This window comes from Sapajus apella, unplaced genomic scaffold (genome assembly GCF_009761245.1).
Source record: "Sapajus apella isolate SASKATOON/1434 unplaced genomic scaffold, GSC_monkey_1.0 scaffold62, whole genome shotgun sequence".
Lineage (NCBI taxonomy): Eukaryota > Metazoa > Chordata > Mammalia > Primates > Cebidae > Sapajus > Sapajus apella.
The window spans coordinates 12,123,476-12,140,624 of NW_022437002.1; the positions used below are offsets into that span (position 1 = coordinate 12,123,476).

Sequence of the window (17,149 nt, forward strand, 5' to 3'; positions counted from 1 at the left end):
CGAGATCTCGCCATTGCATTCCAGCCTGGGCAACAAGAGTGAAACTCCGTCTCGGGGGAAAAAAAACAAAAATCCTATTTTTGATATTATAAAGCTATTTTCATTTTCTGAAAATGTTTTGAGGTCTTTAATCCATCTCGGCTTTATTTTTGGATATGGTTTGAGGTAAAATCTAATTATTTCCCTTTTGGAAACAATGCCGTCTTTATCATAAACCAAGTTCCCTTGATGTTACTCTTCATTTCGGCCTCACAATCTTTGCTTATTTTCCTTCTACCAGGGATGCCTTTCTCTGTGTTTCTTTCAGGGCTACCTTCCTCTGGTCCCTTCAGATCGCAGTTCCAATGTCGTCCTCCTCATCTAGATTGCTCTATAGGCGTTTCTGGCTCTGTGATCCCATGACCCCAAAGGAATCTAGGTGGGCATAGCCTCTAGCCAGTTGTTGCTAGGCTGTTGACAAGACTGGTAATGCGTAGGCCACTGAAAGGAGGGGCACCCGGCGTCCGTGTGACGGAATCAGGCTGGCGCCCGTGTCGCTAGGGAGTGCGTCACCGTGCGCGGGCGGCCGGGGGCGGGGCCAGGGCTGAGTCACGTGGCTTGGTTGCCTACGCGCTGGTGGGCCGTGGGAAGATGGCGGACGGAAAGGGAGACGCCGCCGCTGTCGCCGGGGCTGGGGCTGAGGCTCCGGCGGTAGCGGGAGCCGGAGATGGAGCCGATACTGAGTCCATGGTTCGGGGTCATCGCCCCGCATCTCCAGCGCCGGGAGCTTCGGGACTGCGGCCGTGTCTGTGGCAGCTGGAGACAGAGCTGAGGGAGCAAGAGGTGTCGGAGGTTTCATCTTTGAACTACTGCCGGAGCTTCTGCCAGGTGAGGGGCTGACTGGCTGGATGAGGGCGGCGGGGTGGGGAAGTCAGGGAAAGAGGCCCTGGATCCTCTGTAGCAGCCGGGTCCGGACTGAAAGGCGCCACCTCTGTGACTTGCCGCGCCCCCGGGCCGGGAAGGCCCAGCTCCGAAGCTCTACCGCTGGCCCCCCTCCGCCACTGTCCGACTTTGGCCACCCTTGGGGCGGGTCGCTCTTAGCCTTACTGAGATCCCGGAGGGTTCCGGCGGGTCCCTGGAAGGGCTGTGCCCTGTCGCCGTTGCCTGTGTCCTGGCCGGGTGGTTGGAGCGCCACTGCCCCCTGAGGGATTGATTGCTTGTCCCTGCCGGCACATCCTTTTTTGAGTTGAGTGCATATCTCCAAACTGGTAAACCTGGATTTTTCTGAATAATCCAGAGAGGTGTGTTGGGGCCAGAGACTTATTTTTGGAGTTAACATCTTCTGGGCTTCTCAAAGGTGTGACAGTTGGCCTCGAAAGGCGTCTAGGGCTTTCTCATGAGGTATTGCAGAGCTGGTTGGTTGTTTGGTTTTTGCTTTTTTTTTTTTTTTTTTAACGTTTAAGTCGTTTTTTCGTCTTTTCTGTATTCCTTTGAGACGATTGTGCTACCAAGAATAAGGCTGACTCTTTGAGTAGAAGAGGATGGGAAGAAAGATGTAGTGTGGCCTCTTTTGGCAGTCGTATGATCACTTCTGTGCCATGGGGGGTCCTAACCTATGATTACGTATTTATGAGTGTGTTGTGTTTAGTCTCCATGACCACTCTGAAATCTTTCTGTATGTTTTCAAGTCTTTTACAAATATAAATATTTGCCATTATTATTTCCACTTCCATGTTTGTTCTATCAGGTTTCAGAGGCACCCCTCTGCTCCTTATCTGTTGTACCTTAGAAAATGCAAAATAGTCGTAGTATGTTGGTACTTGGAGTCTTAATAAGTAGTCGAGTGTGCTGAATAAATTGCGGCCCTCTACAATAATAATTTTGGGGGCCAATGTGTTCTGTTGGTCCGGAGTAGAATAAAAGTTAGCTTGCTTGATTGCTCTTCTTCTCTCTCTCTGCCGAGGCAGAAAGCACCTCATCTCTTTAAATGGAATTTTGCCCTTACTACTCTTTTCCGTACATTGTACCACTCCAGTGTTTGTGTGTACAACCTGCAACGTTGCCCTGTACTATTAAATGTTAATGTGGTGGTGTTCTCTGCTTCCTTAGTAGTAATCCTTGTTTAGCAAGCTAATTTATTTTACAAATTTTTACTGACTTCCTAGGATGGGCCAGGGACTTTACCAAGTGCTGGGGAAACATGAATAAGACACCACTTAGCCTTGATGAACTTACTTATGGGAGGTGGTAGAAATGGCAGTATTTCCAGTGCGGCTTTGGTAATGATGGAAAAGAAGGTGTTGTAGAGACAATGGTGTGGAGAGAGCCCTCATGGGATATCCTGATGGGAAAGACAATTTGCTAGTAAAAATAAGTAAAAAGGTTAATTATAAATTGTAATATGTGCTTAGGAAGCAGTAACTGGGAGAGGCCACTTTAGATAGTAGACCCTCTAGGCTGCAAGAATGAAAACGAGTCATGTGAAGGTCTGGGGTGGGGAAAGCATCCCAGTGCCAAAGGTAGAGATTGGTAAGGACACAGAATGGTATGGAGAAGGGGAAACTAATTGAAGTAGGTGGGTGGTGCAGGAAAACAACGGTGGGTTTTCGGTAAGGCTTCTAAGCTTGAGTTGTCTCCTTGGAAAGATGACAAGAATGAATGTAAGCAGTCAGAATGAAGCTTGTCAAAGGATCACATATATATGTATTCTGCTTTATGTCTAGTGCATGCAACTGCGGTTTTATTTAATGTGATATTTTAATGTTTTGAGTCTTAGTGACATCAGAGATGTGATGGCCCAGAAGAATTTTTAAAAGAAAGCATGTGTAATTAGTCTTTTCTATGAAGTTTTTTTTTTTTTCCTAAAATTTTTCCAAAAAATGTTTTCTAGACTAATAAATGAATTAAGAACAGGTATTCCTGTAAAACTGTATTGTAATAGAAAGCACATGAGATTGGGAGTTAGCTGGGTCTTGATTGTAACTTTACCACTTCTTAGCTAATAACCTTGGGCAACCATGTCTGCAAAACTATATCTTGTTTTCTGACCTTTATCTCCTTATAATGCTTTATACAAACAGTAGAATAGAAAGTTTGTGTACAAGTCTTCACAAAATTTGTAATATTTTTGACACATTTTTCCTAGTACAGATAAAATCAACTGTGTCCTTGATGACAAGATACAGAAATAGTAAAAATTGTATGAAGAAGCAGGTAAATTTTCACCATCAATAAATTTTGTTGACAAGCTCTTGGTTTCACATCTGAAAGGAAGAATAAGATATGTTCATCCACTTAAGGAACACTGATTGTATGACAGTTCTGAAGATGGAAACCTAAGACAGGATTCTTGCACTCTAGGAGAGGAGCACATAGTATATAAAGATAGGTAGTAGGTATTTTTACATTATTATAAAGGCCTGACCCTTGCTTATAGGATGTTTCATACTACAAATGTATTTTCATCAGTTATTTAGTTAGAAATGTTGCCCTAGAGACTTAGATTGTACAACATAGATCCCTTTTGCAACATGCTGGGACCATATTCTCTCCAACTCTTGCAGCACTTAAAAGAAATGGCTCTGTCTTTGGAGTTATACCAAATCAAGAAATAAACTAACATATGAGTGAATAGAGAAGCTTGTCTCCTGCTGGGCATATTTTCAATTTTCATAAGTTTTTGAAGATGATAAAATGAAACTCTAAAAGTAATAGTTACTAAGAAAATGATACTTAGGTCAAATTGTATTTAGTGAAAATTTGTATTAAGTAACTATGGGATGTGGTTTGTTTTTTCTCTTTCCTTCAGTTCCTTTTCTGAAACCACTGCCAGGCAGTGTGGATAAGATTAACTTTAGAAAACAGTCTTTCTTTGTTTTCCGGAAAAACTGATGATGTCTTCTCAAGTTTTTGTTGTATTTTGGGGACCCAGGTTCCTTAAGTTTTACAATTGGCATGTCTATTTGTAACACAAAATTTGAAGACTTTTTTTTTAGTAAACTGCATTATCAAAATTGAAATTATTGGGTGATTATATGATTACACTTTGAGAATACTAGGCAAAGTAATTTTATGATAAACCATGTTTATTGAGACACTTTTAGGTTCAAGACTAACAGTGACTTCATAGATTTTTTTTTTTTCCCCCGCAAATAAGACTTTTTATTTGCCACTATTATAAGTCTGAACTTTAAACAGATTCTTGGACTGGTGGTTCATATCCATCAGCTCGTTCAACTTTAGCACCTGTGTCATCCCCAGTGGCTTTTCCAGAACCACTGCCTTCACCATGAAGCTCCATGAGTTTTCCCAATTCAAACTTGGGCTTCTTCAGCATTTTTACTTTTCTAATGAAGACATCATGGAGAGGATAAATAGATTGGCAAGCCTTTTCCATGTCTTTTCCAATGCTGTCTGGAATCAATTTATTGACCCTTCTTTCAAGTCATTTGTCTGCACCTCTCGGGTCATGATTTCCATCATCATCTTCTGGATTTGGCGGACCTGTTGGTGCTGAGCATAAGAGGTCTTCTGTATCTGATTGTTGCGTTTTTTAGTAAAACCAACACAGAACAGACGAAGGAAGTAACCATCGGTAGTCTTGACATCAACATGAGCTTCAATCATTGTCTGCCATTTTTTGACCAGGAGCACATTTTGTCACGGGTAAGATCCATGCCATGGAAGTTAGGCAGTTTTTGCCCTGAACATCTTCAGTAATTAGCTTGAATTTCCTAAATGCAACTTCATCATTCTGCAAATCAGCAAGACTAACTTCAAACACTCGACCCTTGAGGCCATCAGATGCAATTTTGGTTCCTTGGGTTCTGGTGACTAGCGTCTTTCCAATATTTCTTATATTGAACATAGCGGGTGCTTTCACATCATACCAATCTTTCTTAGAAAATGGATCAACCACTTTCTTCTCGGCTCCCTTTTTGCCGCCTTTCCTAAGGCGCTTATTCTTGCCAACTGCCATGGTGCTGCTCAGAGAGCCAAAAGGCGACTTCATAGATTTTTAATGGTTAAAATAAGTATATACTACACAAAAATTGTCATTTTCGTAGATTAGAGATGGAGTACAAGGGCTCTGAGTCAGATAGGATTTACTGGCTTCACTATTGAAATAGTTGTGTGATCTTGTTAATTTTCTTTAAACCTTAATTCTTTTGCAAATGGATAATAGTACTTATGTTTTGTATGCAAATTCATTGTTGTAAGGACTTAATAGAAAATCTCTATTTAAAAAAACAATACCTCCAGAATTGTCTGTGTTGTCCAAATTTCTTGTTTTGTAGTAAAAAGTTTTCACAACCTTGGTCTCAACATGCTTTTCAGTCCTCCCCTTGTTAGTCCCATTACCCAAGTTCAACTGTTTACTCGTATTCAGGAGTTCTTTACTTGGAGTCAGTCCATGGACCAAAGTGTGATTGCAGTTATTCCTGTGATTAAATTTTGTCTGTGAGTTTCCAAGTACATTATTTTGGGAAAGATGATTTTAATTTTCATTTGACTTTTCAAGATCCAGTTAACATATTAACCACGTTAACAAGATCTCAGGTCATGTCTTTCGCTTTCATTGTGCTGTTCTCTCATTTTCTGCATGGGAGATTTTTCCTTCTTTACAGCCCAATATAAATGTCATCCTTTCTGTGAAGCTTTTCCTGATTCATCAGATAGGTGTCCTCTTATTTGTTTGGGATTTTTTCTTTTTTTTTTTTTTTTTGACGCTTTATACAATACCTATAGTTTTAACTCTTAATTTTATTGCTGTCACTGTCTTTGTTCAGGCTTTCTCCTATTCCAGCAACTCTTCACTGATCTCTTGCCTTCTGACTGGCATTATCTACAGTTCATCTTTGTGTTCTTTCTAAATTATGAATATAATCTTGTTACTCACTTTATTCCCTAAAATACCTCAGTGGTTTTTTTCCCCCAAAGGCAAGTTAAAGTTCAAACTTATTAGCTTGGCATACAAAGCCTTTATAATCTGGACCACCAACTCCCATTTCTCCAGCCTCATTAAAAAAAGTTTGTTTGATCCCACCTTCACCACTGTGTCCATTTCTCACTCTGCCTGAATAACCCAGGGTCTTCCTTTTCCCATCTGCCTATTTATTCTTCAAGACCTGACTCAAATATTGTGGTCTTTCAGAAGCTTTTTCTGATTTCAGTGGCAGAATTAATTAGGTGGTTCTTTCACCAATGTATTCTATTAGCTTCTTGTACATAAACATGGTGCCTAAATATTTGTTTCCATGTTTGTCTTTTGTATTGACTTCTAAGGCAACAAGAACAGGGATCTTGTTTATTCTTTTTTGTATACTTAGTACCTAGCAATTAGTACAATGCCTGGCACACAAAACTAATTTGTTATATCAATTGTATTGTAGGGATTTCATGATACACTCATGAGATACACTTAAAACAATACTTTAGGGAGAACACCTAATATAAAATCTATTATGTAAAAAATAATTTGACCATGAGAAATTACTATAAAGGAACAGGATAGAAGCTTTTGGCCATTTCTTAGAGACATTACTTATCAACTTAAGCCTGCATTCATATAGTAATGTAAATATTTACATGTGTCCAGTGAGGAATAGCATTGATGGAGAGAGAAAATGAGAGGCCTAGTATTGAGGAAGAGTTAGCCATGTAATAGGATGATCATTTGGAGACGTCAAAATGGGGATAATCAGTCTCCTTACCTTGAGGTTGATGGCCACAAAGGCTCTTGAGCCTTACCTCTTTCATATATTTCAAGAAGTTTTTAATGCATTAGCTTCTCTTCTTGTGCTGCCTTCTTTTTAGGGATGTCTAAATAGGAACTACCAGTATGTGACAAGTAGTTATCATAGCAAAAGCTAGCTTTGTAATGTATGTGGCAAAAACATAGTGTAAATGTGACCCATGGAGCAGTGAAAACTTTGGTTGCTGTCATTTACTGTGGTACTGTCTTGTCTCTTACTGTGTACTATGGCCTCTAGTGGTTTCCGTTTCTTCCATGGATCATACTCTTCTGAATAGTGCTGATAAAAATAGAATAGAGGCTGGGCGTGGTGGCTCATGCCTGTAATCTCAGCACTTCGGGAGGCCAAGGCAGGCAGATCATCTGAGTTCGGGAGTTTGAGACCAGCCTGACCAACTATGAAGAAACTCTGTCTCTTAAAAAAATAAAAATAAAATAAAAAAATAAATGGAATAGAAAGTACAGCTTACTATAAGACTGCAAAGGCTAAAATGTATTTTATTTTCATTCGGGTCTAGACGCTTGTCACCATTCCCAGTGACCTTTGACTGTCTTATCTAAAATAGCACTTCCCCATTGCCTTCCACCTCCTTAAATACTGCTTTATTTTTCTTCAAATCACTATTAATCTGATATGTCAGTCTCCCCAACTGGCATGTAAGTGCCATGAAGGTGTTGGCTTTTATTTACCTAGTGCCTAGTCTCTAAAACTCAATGAGTACTCACTAAATATTTGTTGATCTTTATCTCCTCCCTTTCTTGTGTCTCCCTCTAGAATTTTTAAAGCAAGTCTTAACTGTCTTTATCAAGAATTAGGGACATTTGGCCAGCTGTGGTGGCTCACACCTGTAATCCCAGCCAGCACTTTGGGAGGCCAAAGTGAGAGGATCACCTGAGCCCAGGAGTTCAAGAACAACCTGGGAAACATGGTGAGACCTTGTCACTACAAAAAAAACTTTAAAATTAGCCAGATGTGGTAGCACATACCTGTGATCCCAGCTACTCAGGATTGCTTGAGCCCAGGAGGATCGCTTGAGTCTAGGAGGTTGAGTCTGCAGTAAGCCATATTCGTGCCATTGTACTGCAGCTTGGGTGACAGAGTGTGACCTTGTCTCAATAAATAATGAATAGATAGATTTTTTTTTTCTTTTTTTTTTTTGAGACAGTCTGGCTCTGTTGCCCAGGCTGGAGTGCAGTGGTGAGATCTCAGCCCACTGCAATCTCCACCTCCTGGGTTGAAACGATTCTCAGAGTGGCTAGGACTATAGGTGTGTGCCACCATGCCCAGCTAATTTTTGTATTTTTAGTAGAGGCAGGGTTTTGCTATATTGGCCAGGCTGATCTCGAACTTCTGGCCTCAAGTAATCTGCCTACCTTGGCCTCCCAAAGTGCTGGGATTACAGGTGTGAGCTACTGTGCCTGGCCAAGAAGGAATGAGACATTTTTTGTCAACCAGTTTATCCTGTTTCCCAGCAGGGACCACACCTTATTCTTTGTATCTTGATCGCCTAAGAGAACTTCATTTTCATTATATAATAAAATGTTTCATATAAAATGCATTAAATTTTATATAAATAATATGTTTTGGCTGTGCACGGTGGCTCACGCCTGTAATCCCAGCACTTTGGAAGGCCAGGGTGGGTGGATCATCTGAGGTTGGAAGTTCAAGACCAGCCTGATCAATGTGGAGAAACCCCATCTCTGTTAAAAATATAAAAATTAGCCAGGTATGGTGGCACATGCCTGTAATTCTAGCTATTCAGGAGGCTGAAGCGGGAGAATTGCTTGAACCCAGGAGGCGGATGTTGTGGTGAGCCAAGATCACACCATTGTACTCCAGCCTGGGCGGCAGAGCAAGACTCTATCTCAAAAAAAGAAAAAAAATCATTGTGAATTTCCAAGAGAGACATTAGGTATTGTTCAGCATTTGCCAAACTTACCAGGTCTGAAACATTTTGCCACATTCTAAAGCCTTTATCAGCTCAAGAGTGACATGCTTTTTTTTTTTTCACTATAGTAAAGCAAGGTGAAGAGATGGTTGCCTTGTCTTTCCGCCTGCCACTGAGTTTTAATTAATTTTAGCGTAAAATATGATTGTGAGCTTTTTGTTTGGTGTGTGTGTGTGTGTGTGTGTGTGTGTGTGTGTGTGTGTGTTTCTGAGACAGGGTCTTGCTTTGTCACTCAGACTGGAGTGCAGTGGTGCAATCACAGCTCACTGTAGCTTTGTTAGCCTCAACCTCCCAGGCTTAGGCATTGCTCCCAACCCAAACTCTCTAGTAGCTGGGACTACAGGCACAGTACCACGCCCTGCTAATTTGTATTTTGTAGAGATGGGGTTTGCCCAAGCTGGTTTCAAACTGCTGAGCTCAAGTGATCCTCCCTCCTCAGCCTTCTAAAGTGCTGGGATTACAGGTGTGTACCACCTCACCTGGCCTCCTTTAGTAAAACATTAAAGGAGGCATGTTTCCTTTAGGCATGTTTCCTTCAGTTATTTGAATATACAGTTGGTTCTCGCCATTTGTGGATTCTGCATTTGGCATACTTGCTAAAATTTATTTGTAAAACCAGCTGAGCTTTTTATGAAAAAATTTCCCCTCCAAAGTTATTGCAGGGATTAAATTATGTGTATAGTTACATATGAAAAATATTTTAGCATATTATAATTTGGGGAAAGTTGAGAATGAATCATATTTCATACATACCTTGAGTCAAGGTTTATTCTTACAGGTTTACCTATATTGCTGCAATGTAGCTAGCCGGGAATTACTAACGTATTTATTTGTTTGTTTCTCTTCACTTTTGTGCTAAGTCTGATTACTGCCTTTTTGAGTGCCATTCTTGTCATGAATATTATTATTACTATTTGGATCTAGCAGCTTATGGTGCTAACATTTGATCTGATGGATTTTTTTTTTTTTTTTTAAATTCAGAGGACAGGATCTTACTCTCTTGGCCAGGGTGGAGTGCAGTAGTGCAATCATAGCTTACTGTAACTTCAAACTCTTAGGCTCAAATGATCTTCCCACCCCAGCCTGTCAAATATCTAGGACTACAGGTACATGCCACAGTACCCAGCTAATTTAAAAATAATTTTTGTAGAGACAGGGTCTCACTGTGTTGCCCAGACTGGTATTGAACTTGAGAGCTTAGGTGATCCTCCCACTTAAGCCTCCCAAGGCACTGGGATTAGACGTGTGAGCCACCACTCCCAGCCTGATTTCTCAATATTACGCCCAAGGAAATAACCTGAGTGTGTCACATTAGCTAGCACGACAATTTCATATTAATGTGGACATTTGTTATAAGAATTATTATTGGAGGCCGGGCGCGGTGGCTCAAGCCTGTAATCCCAGCACTTTGGGAGGCCGAGGTGGGTGGATCACGAGGTCAAGAGATTGAGACCTTCCTGGTCAACACGGTAAAACCCCGTCTCTACTAAAAATACAAAACATTAGCTGGGCATGGTGGCGCGTGCCTGTAATCCCAGCTACTCAGGAGGCTGAGGCAGGAGAATTGCCTGAACCCAGGAGGCGGAGGTTGTGGTGAGCCGAGATCGCGCCATTGCACTCCAGCCTGGGTAACGAGAGCGAAACTCTGTCCAAAAAAAAAAAAAAAAAGAATTATTATTGGATATGATAAAATGTATATCCTTGCTTGGGAATTGCATTTTTGTGATATATAATTTTATAAAATAGGCATATTTTTGTGATTCCATTGCTTTTTTTCCAGATATATGTTTAAAATACATAAGGTATCCTAAAGTAATGAAACAAACATAAACATTTTAGTTCGTGACTCAAAACTAGTGGATGCTCATTCTAGAAACTTAAAACAAGATTTACAAATAGATGAATTAGATAGTGAAAATACCATATAAACTCACTTTTTTTTTTTTTTTTTTTTTTTAGACGGAGCCTCACTCTGCCGCTTAGGTTAGAGTGCAGTGTCACAATCTTTGCTCACTGCAACCCCTGCTTCTTGGATTCAAGAGATTTTCTTTTTTTTGGTGTGTGTGTTTGCAGAAGTGATTTGTTTAGGTAGAGAAAGAGAAAAAGGAGAGGAAGAGAGACAGCTTTCACAAGAGAGTGTGGAAGGAGACCCCAGAGGGGAAATGCCGGATTCAAGAGATTTTCATGCCTCAGTCTCCCGAGTAGCTGGGATTACAGGCGTGCACCACCACACCCAGCTAATTCTTTGTATTTTTAGTAGAGACGGGGTTTTGCTATGTTGTCCAGGCTGGTCTCAAACTTCTGGCCTCAAATGATCCACCCACCTTGGCCTTCCAAAGTGCTGGAATTACAGGTGAGTGCCACTGTGCCAGACTGATCATGTAATCTTGAGATTTCAGCTGTCTTTCAGGTTCTCATGAAGCAGAACATGTCCAAAGAATTACAATTAGAGCTATAGCCTAACCTGAAGCCATTGGAATGTGTGATACACTTTTGTGATTGATTGTGGCTCTGTGAGAGGTTTGTCAGTGTAGTCATTTATTGATCATTTATTGATCTCTTATAATCAATGCTTTTAGACTCTGGAAGACTAAATCATAGCTGAATAACTAGAAAGACCACAGTGCTTTCCATTAGCTAACTTTAAAAAATATTGTGATCCGGCTGGGTGCAGTGGCTCATGCCTGCGGTAACAGCACTTTGGGAGGCTGAGGTGGGTGGATCACTAGGTCAGGAGTCAAGACCAGCCTGGCCAAGGTGGTGAAACCCCATCTCTACCAAAACTACAAAAACTAGCCAGGCGTAGTCGGCAACACCTGTAATAACAGCTACTCGGGATGCTGAGGCAGGAGAATGGCTTGAACCCAGGTGGCAGAGGTTACAGTGAGCTGAGATAGCACCACTGCACTCCAGCCTAAGCGACAAAGTGAGACTCCGTCTCAAAAAAAGAAAGAAATAGGGCCGGCTGAGGTGGTTTATGCCTGTAATCCTGGCACTTTGGGAGGCTGAGGTGAGCAGATCACGAGGTCAGGAGATTGAGACCATCCTAGCCAACATGGTGAAACCCTGTCTCTACTAAAAATACAAAAAAAATTAGCTGGTCATGTCATAGTGGCACATGCCTGTAGTCCCAGCTACTCGGGAAGCTGAGGCAGGAGAATCATGCGAACCCAGGAGGTGGAGGTTGCAGTGAGCTGAAATCGGGCCACTGCACTCCAACATGGCAACAGAGCAAGACTCCGTCAGTCAATCAGTCTGTTAATCAATCAATATTGTGACCTTTATGTTTTCAAATACAGTAACCAAATGGATGTATGACCTTGGGGCATGTCATCTTGTTATTTGCAAGGGGCCTTATATTGCTGTCTAAATGAGATACTCTTTAAGGTTTGATTCTGCTCCAAAATTATATAATTCTATTGAAAAATGTTTGTTACGGGCCGGGCGCGGTGGCTCAAGCCTGTAATCCCAGCACTTTGGGAGGCCGAGGCAGGTGGATCACGAGGTCAAGAGATCGAGACCATCCTGGTCAACATGGTGAAACCCCATCTCTACTAAAAATACAAAAAGTTAGCTGGGCATGGTGGCGCGTGCCTGTAATCCCAGCTACTCAGGAGGCTGAGGCAGGAGAATTGCCTAAACCCAGGACGCGGAGGTTGCGGTGAGCCGAGATCGCGCCATTGCACTCCAGCCTGGGTAACATGAGTGAAACTCCGTCTCAAAAAAAAAAAAAAAAAGAAAAGAAAAGAAAAAGAAAAATGTTTGCTAAAGATTTTTTTGTTTTTTTGTCACCCAGGCAGGAGTGCAGTGGTGCGATCTCAGCTCACTGCAACCTCCACCTCCCTGGTTCAAGTGATTCTCCTGCCTCACTCTCCTGAATAGCTGGGATTACAGGCGCTTGCCACTGTGCCTGGCTAATTTTTGTACTTTAGTATAGACAGGGTTTCGCCATGTTGGCCAGGCTGGTCTCGAACTCCTGACCTCAGGTGATCTGCCTGCCTTGGCCTCCCAAAGTGCTGGGATTACAGGTGTGAGCCACTGCACTCGGCTGCTAGAGATTTATTTTCTAAGTCATCTCCAAACATTTGTCTTATATATTCTTATCAAAATAAATTAATATCTTGTTACAAATATGTTTTATTTGTACCATACCTATATATTGTATAAAACAGACACAGAAATACATAAAGGGGGTAAGATTTTAAAAAACTCATTTGAATATAAGTATTAATATTATATTCCTGCTACCTGATGGATTATCATTTGCCCCTTTAGGATAAATGCCCATCCCAGTGAAGACTACTGATTAGAACTGAAAGTATTGCATTAGTTATGCTCGCTGTCTTTATTTGGGTTTTTCCTTTGTAGTGAAATCTTGGTTTCATTTTTTTTTTTTTTAATAGAGACGGGGTTTCACCATGTTGATCAGGCTGGTCTTGAACTCCTGACCTTGTGATCTACCCCCCTCGGCCTCCCAAGTGCTGGGATTACAGGCGTGAGCCACTGCGCCCAGCCCTATTTCAGCCTTTAAAGGACTTTGTCAATGAAAATGTTAAATCAAGGGACGAAGCACAGTGGCTCATACCTGTAATCCCAGTGCTTTGGGAGGCCAAGGTGAGAAGAGCTCTTGAAGCCAGTAGTTCAAGACCAAGACTGGGCAACGTATTTAGACCTTGTCTCTATATAAACTTTTAAAAAGTTAGTTGGGCATTGTGGTGGGAACCTGGAGTCCTAGCTATTTGGGAGGCTGAGGCAGGAAATCCCTTGAACTGAAGAGTTTGAGGTTACAGTGAGCTTTGTTTGTGCCACTGCATTCCAGCCTGAGCAGAACCAAGACTGTCCTGAGGGGAAAAAAAAAGTTAAATCTAAAGCAGATGATCCCATAAAGTTCTAACAGTAAATGTGGATTAAATATCATATCTGGATCAATCTTGTCTTTTATTGTCTTGTGAAATGGAGAACATATATGTAGATTTGAATTTAGAAGATTTCACTTAAAATTCTCATTCTGGCCGGGCATGGTGGCTCAGGCCTGTAATCCTAGCACTTTGGGAGGCCGAGGCAGGCGGATCACGAGGTCAGGAATTCGAGACAAGCCTGGCCAAGAGACCAGCCTGGCCAATATGGTGAAACCCTGTCTCTACTAAAAATACAAAAATCATCTGGGCGTGGTGATGGGTACCTGTAATCCCAGCTACTCTGGAGGCTGAGGCAGGAGAATTGCTTGAACCTGGGAGGTGGAGGTTGCAGTGAGCTAAGATTGTGCTGTTGCACTCAAGCCTGGGCAACAGAGTGAGACTTGGACTCAAAAAGAAAATTCTCATTCTACTCGGGAGGCTGAGGCAGGAGTATTTCTTGAACCTGGGAAGCTAAGGTTGGAGTGAGCCAAGATTGCAACACTGCACTCCATCCTGGGCAACAGAACAAGACCCCGTCTCAAAAAAAGAAAAAATGTACAATTTGGTGAGCTTTAGCATATCTTAATATCCATGAAACCATCAAGATTATGATGATATCCACCATCCCTAGAAGTTTCTTCCTACTGCTTTGTATTCCCTTTCTTATCCTCGTCTTGTATACATACCCTTCTATCCCCACTCAACTACTGATTTGCTGTCTCTATAAATTAGATTGCATTTTTAATAATTTTATATGAATGCTATAATCATATAGTCTCTTATTGATGAGTATTTATTGTATGGATATATCATGATTTGTTTATTTACCTATTGATAGACATTTGGATTGTTTCTAGCTTTTGGCTACTACAAATCAAGCTGCTATGGACATTTTGTGTGTAAGTCTTTGTGTGGACAAATGCTTTTTCTTTTCTTTTGGGTAAATACCTAGGTGGAATGACTGGGTCACCTGACAGGTTTTCTAGAGTAGTTGTATTATTTTACATTCACATCAACAGTGTATGAGAGTTCTAGTTTTCTACCTCCTTACCAACACTTGGTATGGCCAGTATTTTTTTTCATTTTAACCACTCTAAAATCACTGTTAGATCATTGTGAGTCTAATTTGCATTTCCCTAATGACTTTTTAAAATTTTGAGACAGGGTCTCACTCTGTCACCCAGGCTGCAGTGGTGTGATCTTGGCTCACTGCAGCCTCTGCCTCCCAGGCTTAGGCGATTCTCCCACCACAGCCTCCTGAATTGCTGGGACCATAGTGTTGCATCACCACACCTGGCTAATTTTTTTGTATGTTTTGTAGAGGTGGGATTTCGTTGTGTTGTCCAGGTTGGTCTCGAACTACTGGTCTCAAACAATCCTCCTGCCTTGGCCTCCCAAAATGCTGGGGTTACAGGTGTGAGCCACTGAGCCTGACCCTAATGACTTTTGTCACACATCTTTTCATATGCTTGTTTGGCATCCTTATATCTTTGATGAAGTGTCCAAATCTTTGTTATTAAAAAATAATTGTTTTCTTATTGTTGAGCTTTGAGACACGGTGTTGTGTTTATGTTTCTGATACATGCTTTGCAAAGATTTTCTCCCTAGGTTGTGCCTTCTCTTTATTATTCTCTTAATAGCGTATTTCTTTCTTTTTTATTTATTTATTTTTGAAATTTTATTTATTTATTTATTTATTTATTTATTTTGAGACGGAGTCTCATTTTGTAGCCTAGGCTGAAGTGCAGTAGTGTGAACTTGGCTTACTGCAACCTCTGCCTCCCAGGTTCAAGCAGTTCTGCCTCAGACTCCTGAATAGCTGGGAACAGGCACCCACCACCACACACGGCTATTTTTTGTATTTTCAGGTGAGATGGGGTTTCGCCATGTTGGCCAGGCTGGTCTCGAACTTGTAAACTCAAGTGATCTGCCTGCTTCGGCCTCCCAGAGTACTGGGATTATAGGCATGAGCTACCGCACTCAGCCTTAACAGCGTATTTCTAAGTATATAAATTCTTAATAAAGTTCAGTTTATTAACTTTTTCTTTTGTAGATTGTGCTTTTCCTGTTATATCTAAAAAAAAAATTGTCTAATCCAATACCACAAAGTTGTTCTGCTATGTTTTCTTCTAGAGATTGTATAGTTTTAGGTTTTACATTTAGGCCTATGATTCATTTGGAGTTAATTTGTATATATGGTGTGAGGGATGGATGGAAAGTTTTTTTAGATATAGATACAGGTATATCTAAAGAACTTTTAAAAAAAATCACTCATGCTTCCTTCAGCAGCACATACACTAAAATTGGAACAATACAGAGAAGGTTAGGATGGCCCCTGTGTAAGGATGACATGCAAATTCTTGAAGCATTCTATATTTTTCAGGGAGTCTCAGGCCAAGGAGATCATTGAAGAGTACTTCAAATGCAAGAAATGAACAGATAAATCTTTGGCTCAGAAAGAAAATTTAAAAAATCTTTGGCGCACAAAAAATAAAAATGAAAACACTCATATATATTTAGCTATAGATAGAAATCTAATAATATTATATAGATATATCTATAGCCATATATGAGTGATATTTTTAAAAAATTGCAGCACCATTTGTTGAAAAAAGCTATCCTTTCTCAACTGAATTGCCTTTGTGCCTTATGAGAATTAGCCATACATGTGAGTCTCATTTTGGATTTTGTTCTGTTTCATTGATCTATTTGTCTATTCTTATGCCAATACCACACTCTTATGTTGCGTTTTCAAACAAAATATAATACTATGAAAGCTATATTGCACATAAGAGACACAAAACAGAATAGTGGTTGCCAAGGGCTGGAGAACGGAGAATGGGGAGTTATTTTTTAGTGATTTCAGAGTTTCAGCTTCATAAGATGACAGAAGTTCTGTGGGTAGATATTCAAGTGGTAGCACAACAGTCTGAATACTTAATACCACAGAAATGTATACTTAAAAATGGTTCAGATGGCAAATTTTATATGTACTTTACCACCATTTTGAAAAAATAGTTTGAACCCCAAACTGTCTTTGTTTTATTATTATTATTATTTGTAGAGATGGGATCTTGCTATGGTTTTTTTGTTGTTGTTTTTGTTTGTTTTTCTTCCCAGAGATGAGGTCTTGATATATTGCCCAGGCTGGTCTCAAACTCCTGAGCTCAAGCAGTCCTCCTGCTTTGGCCTCCCAAAATGCTGGGATTACTGGCATAAGTCACTGGCATCCAGCTTAACCACCATTTTTTTTTTTTTTTTTTTAAGATGGAGTCCCGCTCTGCTGCCCAGGCTGGAGTGAATTGGCTTGATCTCAGCTCACTGCAGCCTCCAAATCCTGGGTTCAAGCGATTACCTTTCCTCAGCTTTCTGAGTAGCTGGGACTACAGGCCTGTGCCACCATGCCGGCTAATTTTTGGAATTTTAATAGAGACAGGGTTCCGCCATGCTGGCCAGGCTGGTCTCGAACTTCTGTCCTTGGGTGATCTACTCCCCTCAGCCTCCCAAAGTGGTAGGATTACAGGTGTGAGCCACTGCACCCAGCCTTTACCACCATATTTAAAAGAGCT

At 41.0% G+C, this 17,149-nt stretch overlaps 1 protein-coding gene, 1 non-coding gene and 1 pseudogene across 2 annotated transcripts in view; 2 read left to right on the forward strand and 1 right to left on the reverse strand.

Annotated features, from left to right (window-relative positions):
• The first annotated feature begins 595 nt into the window (after positions 1–595).
• The window catches only part of RLF (RLF zinc finger), a 79,019-nt gene continuing 62,465 nt past the window's right edge, over positions 596–17,149 (forward strand). Inside the window, exon 1 of the mRNA XM_032247075.1 lies at positions 596–867. Within this exon, the coding sequence (XP_032102966.1) occupies positions 631–867 (237 nt within the window). The 5' untranslated portion in view covers positions 596–630. The remainder of the gene's footprint in view (positions 868–17,149) is intronic.
• On the reverse strand, positions 4,127–8,732 carry LOC116529344 (annotated as a pseudogene).
• Positions 15,854–15,960, forward strand: LOC116529680. The gene has a single exon (XR_004259607.1). It is a non-coding gene; the product is annotated as a U6 spliceosomal RNA (small nuclear RNA).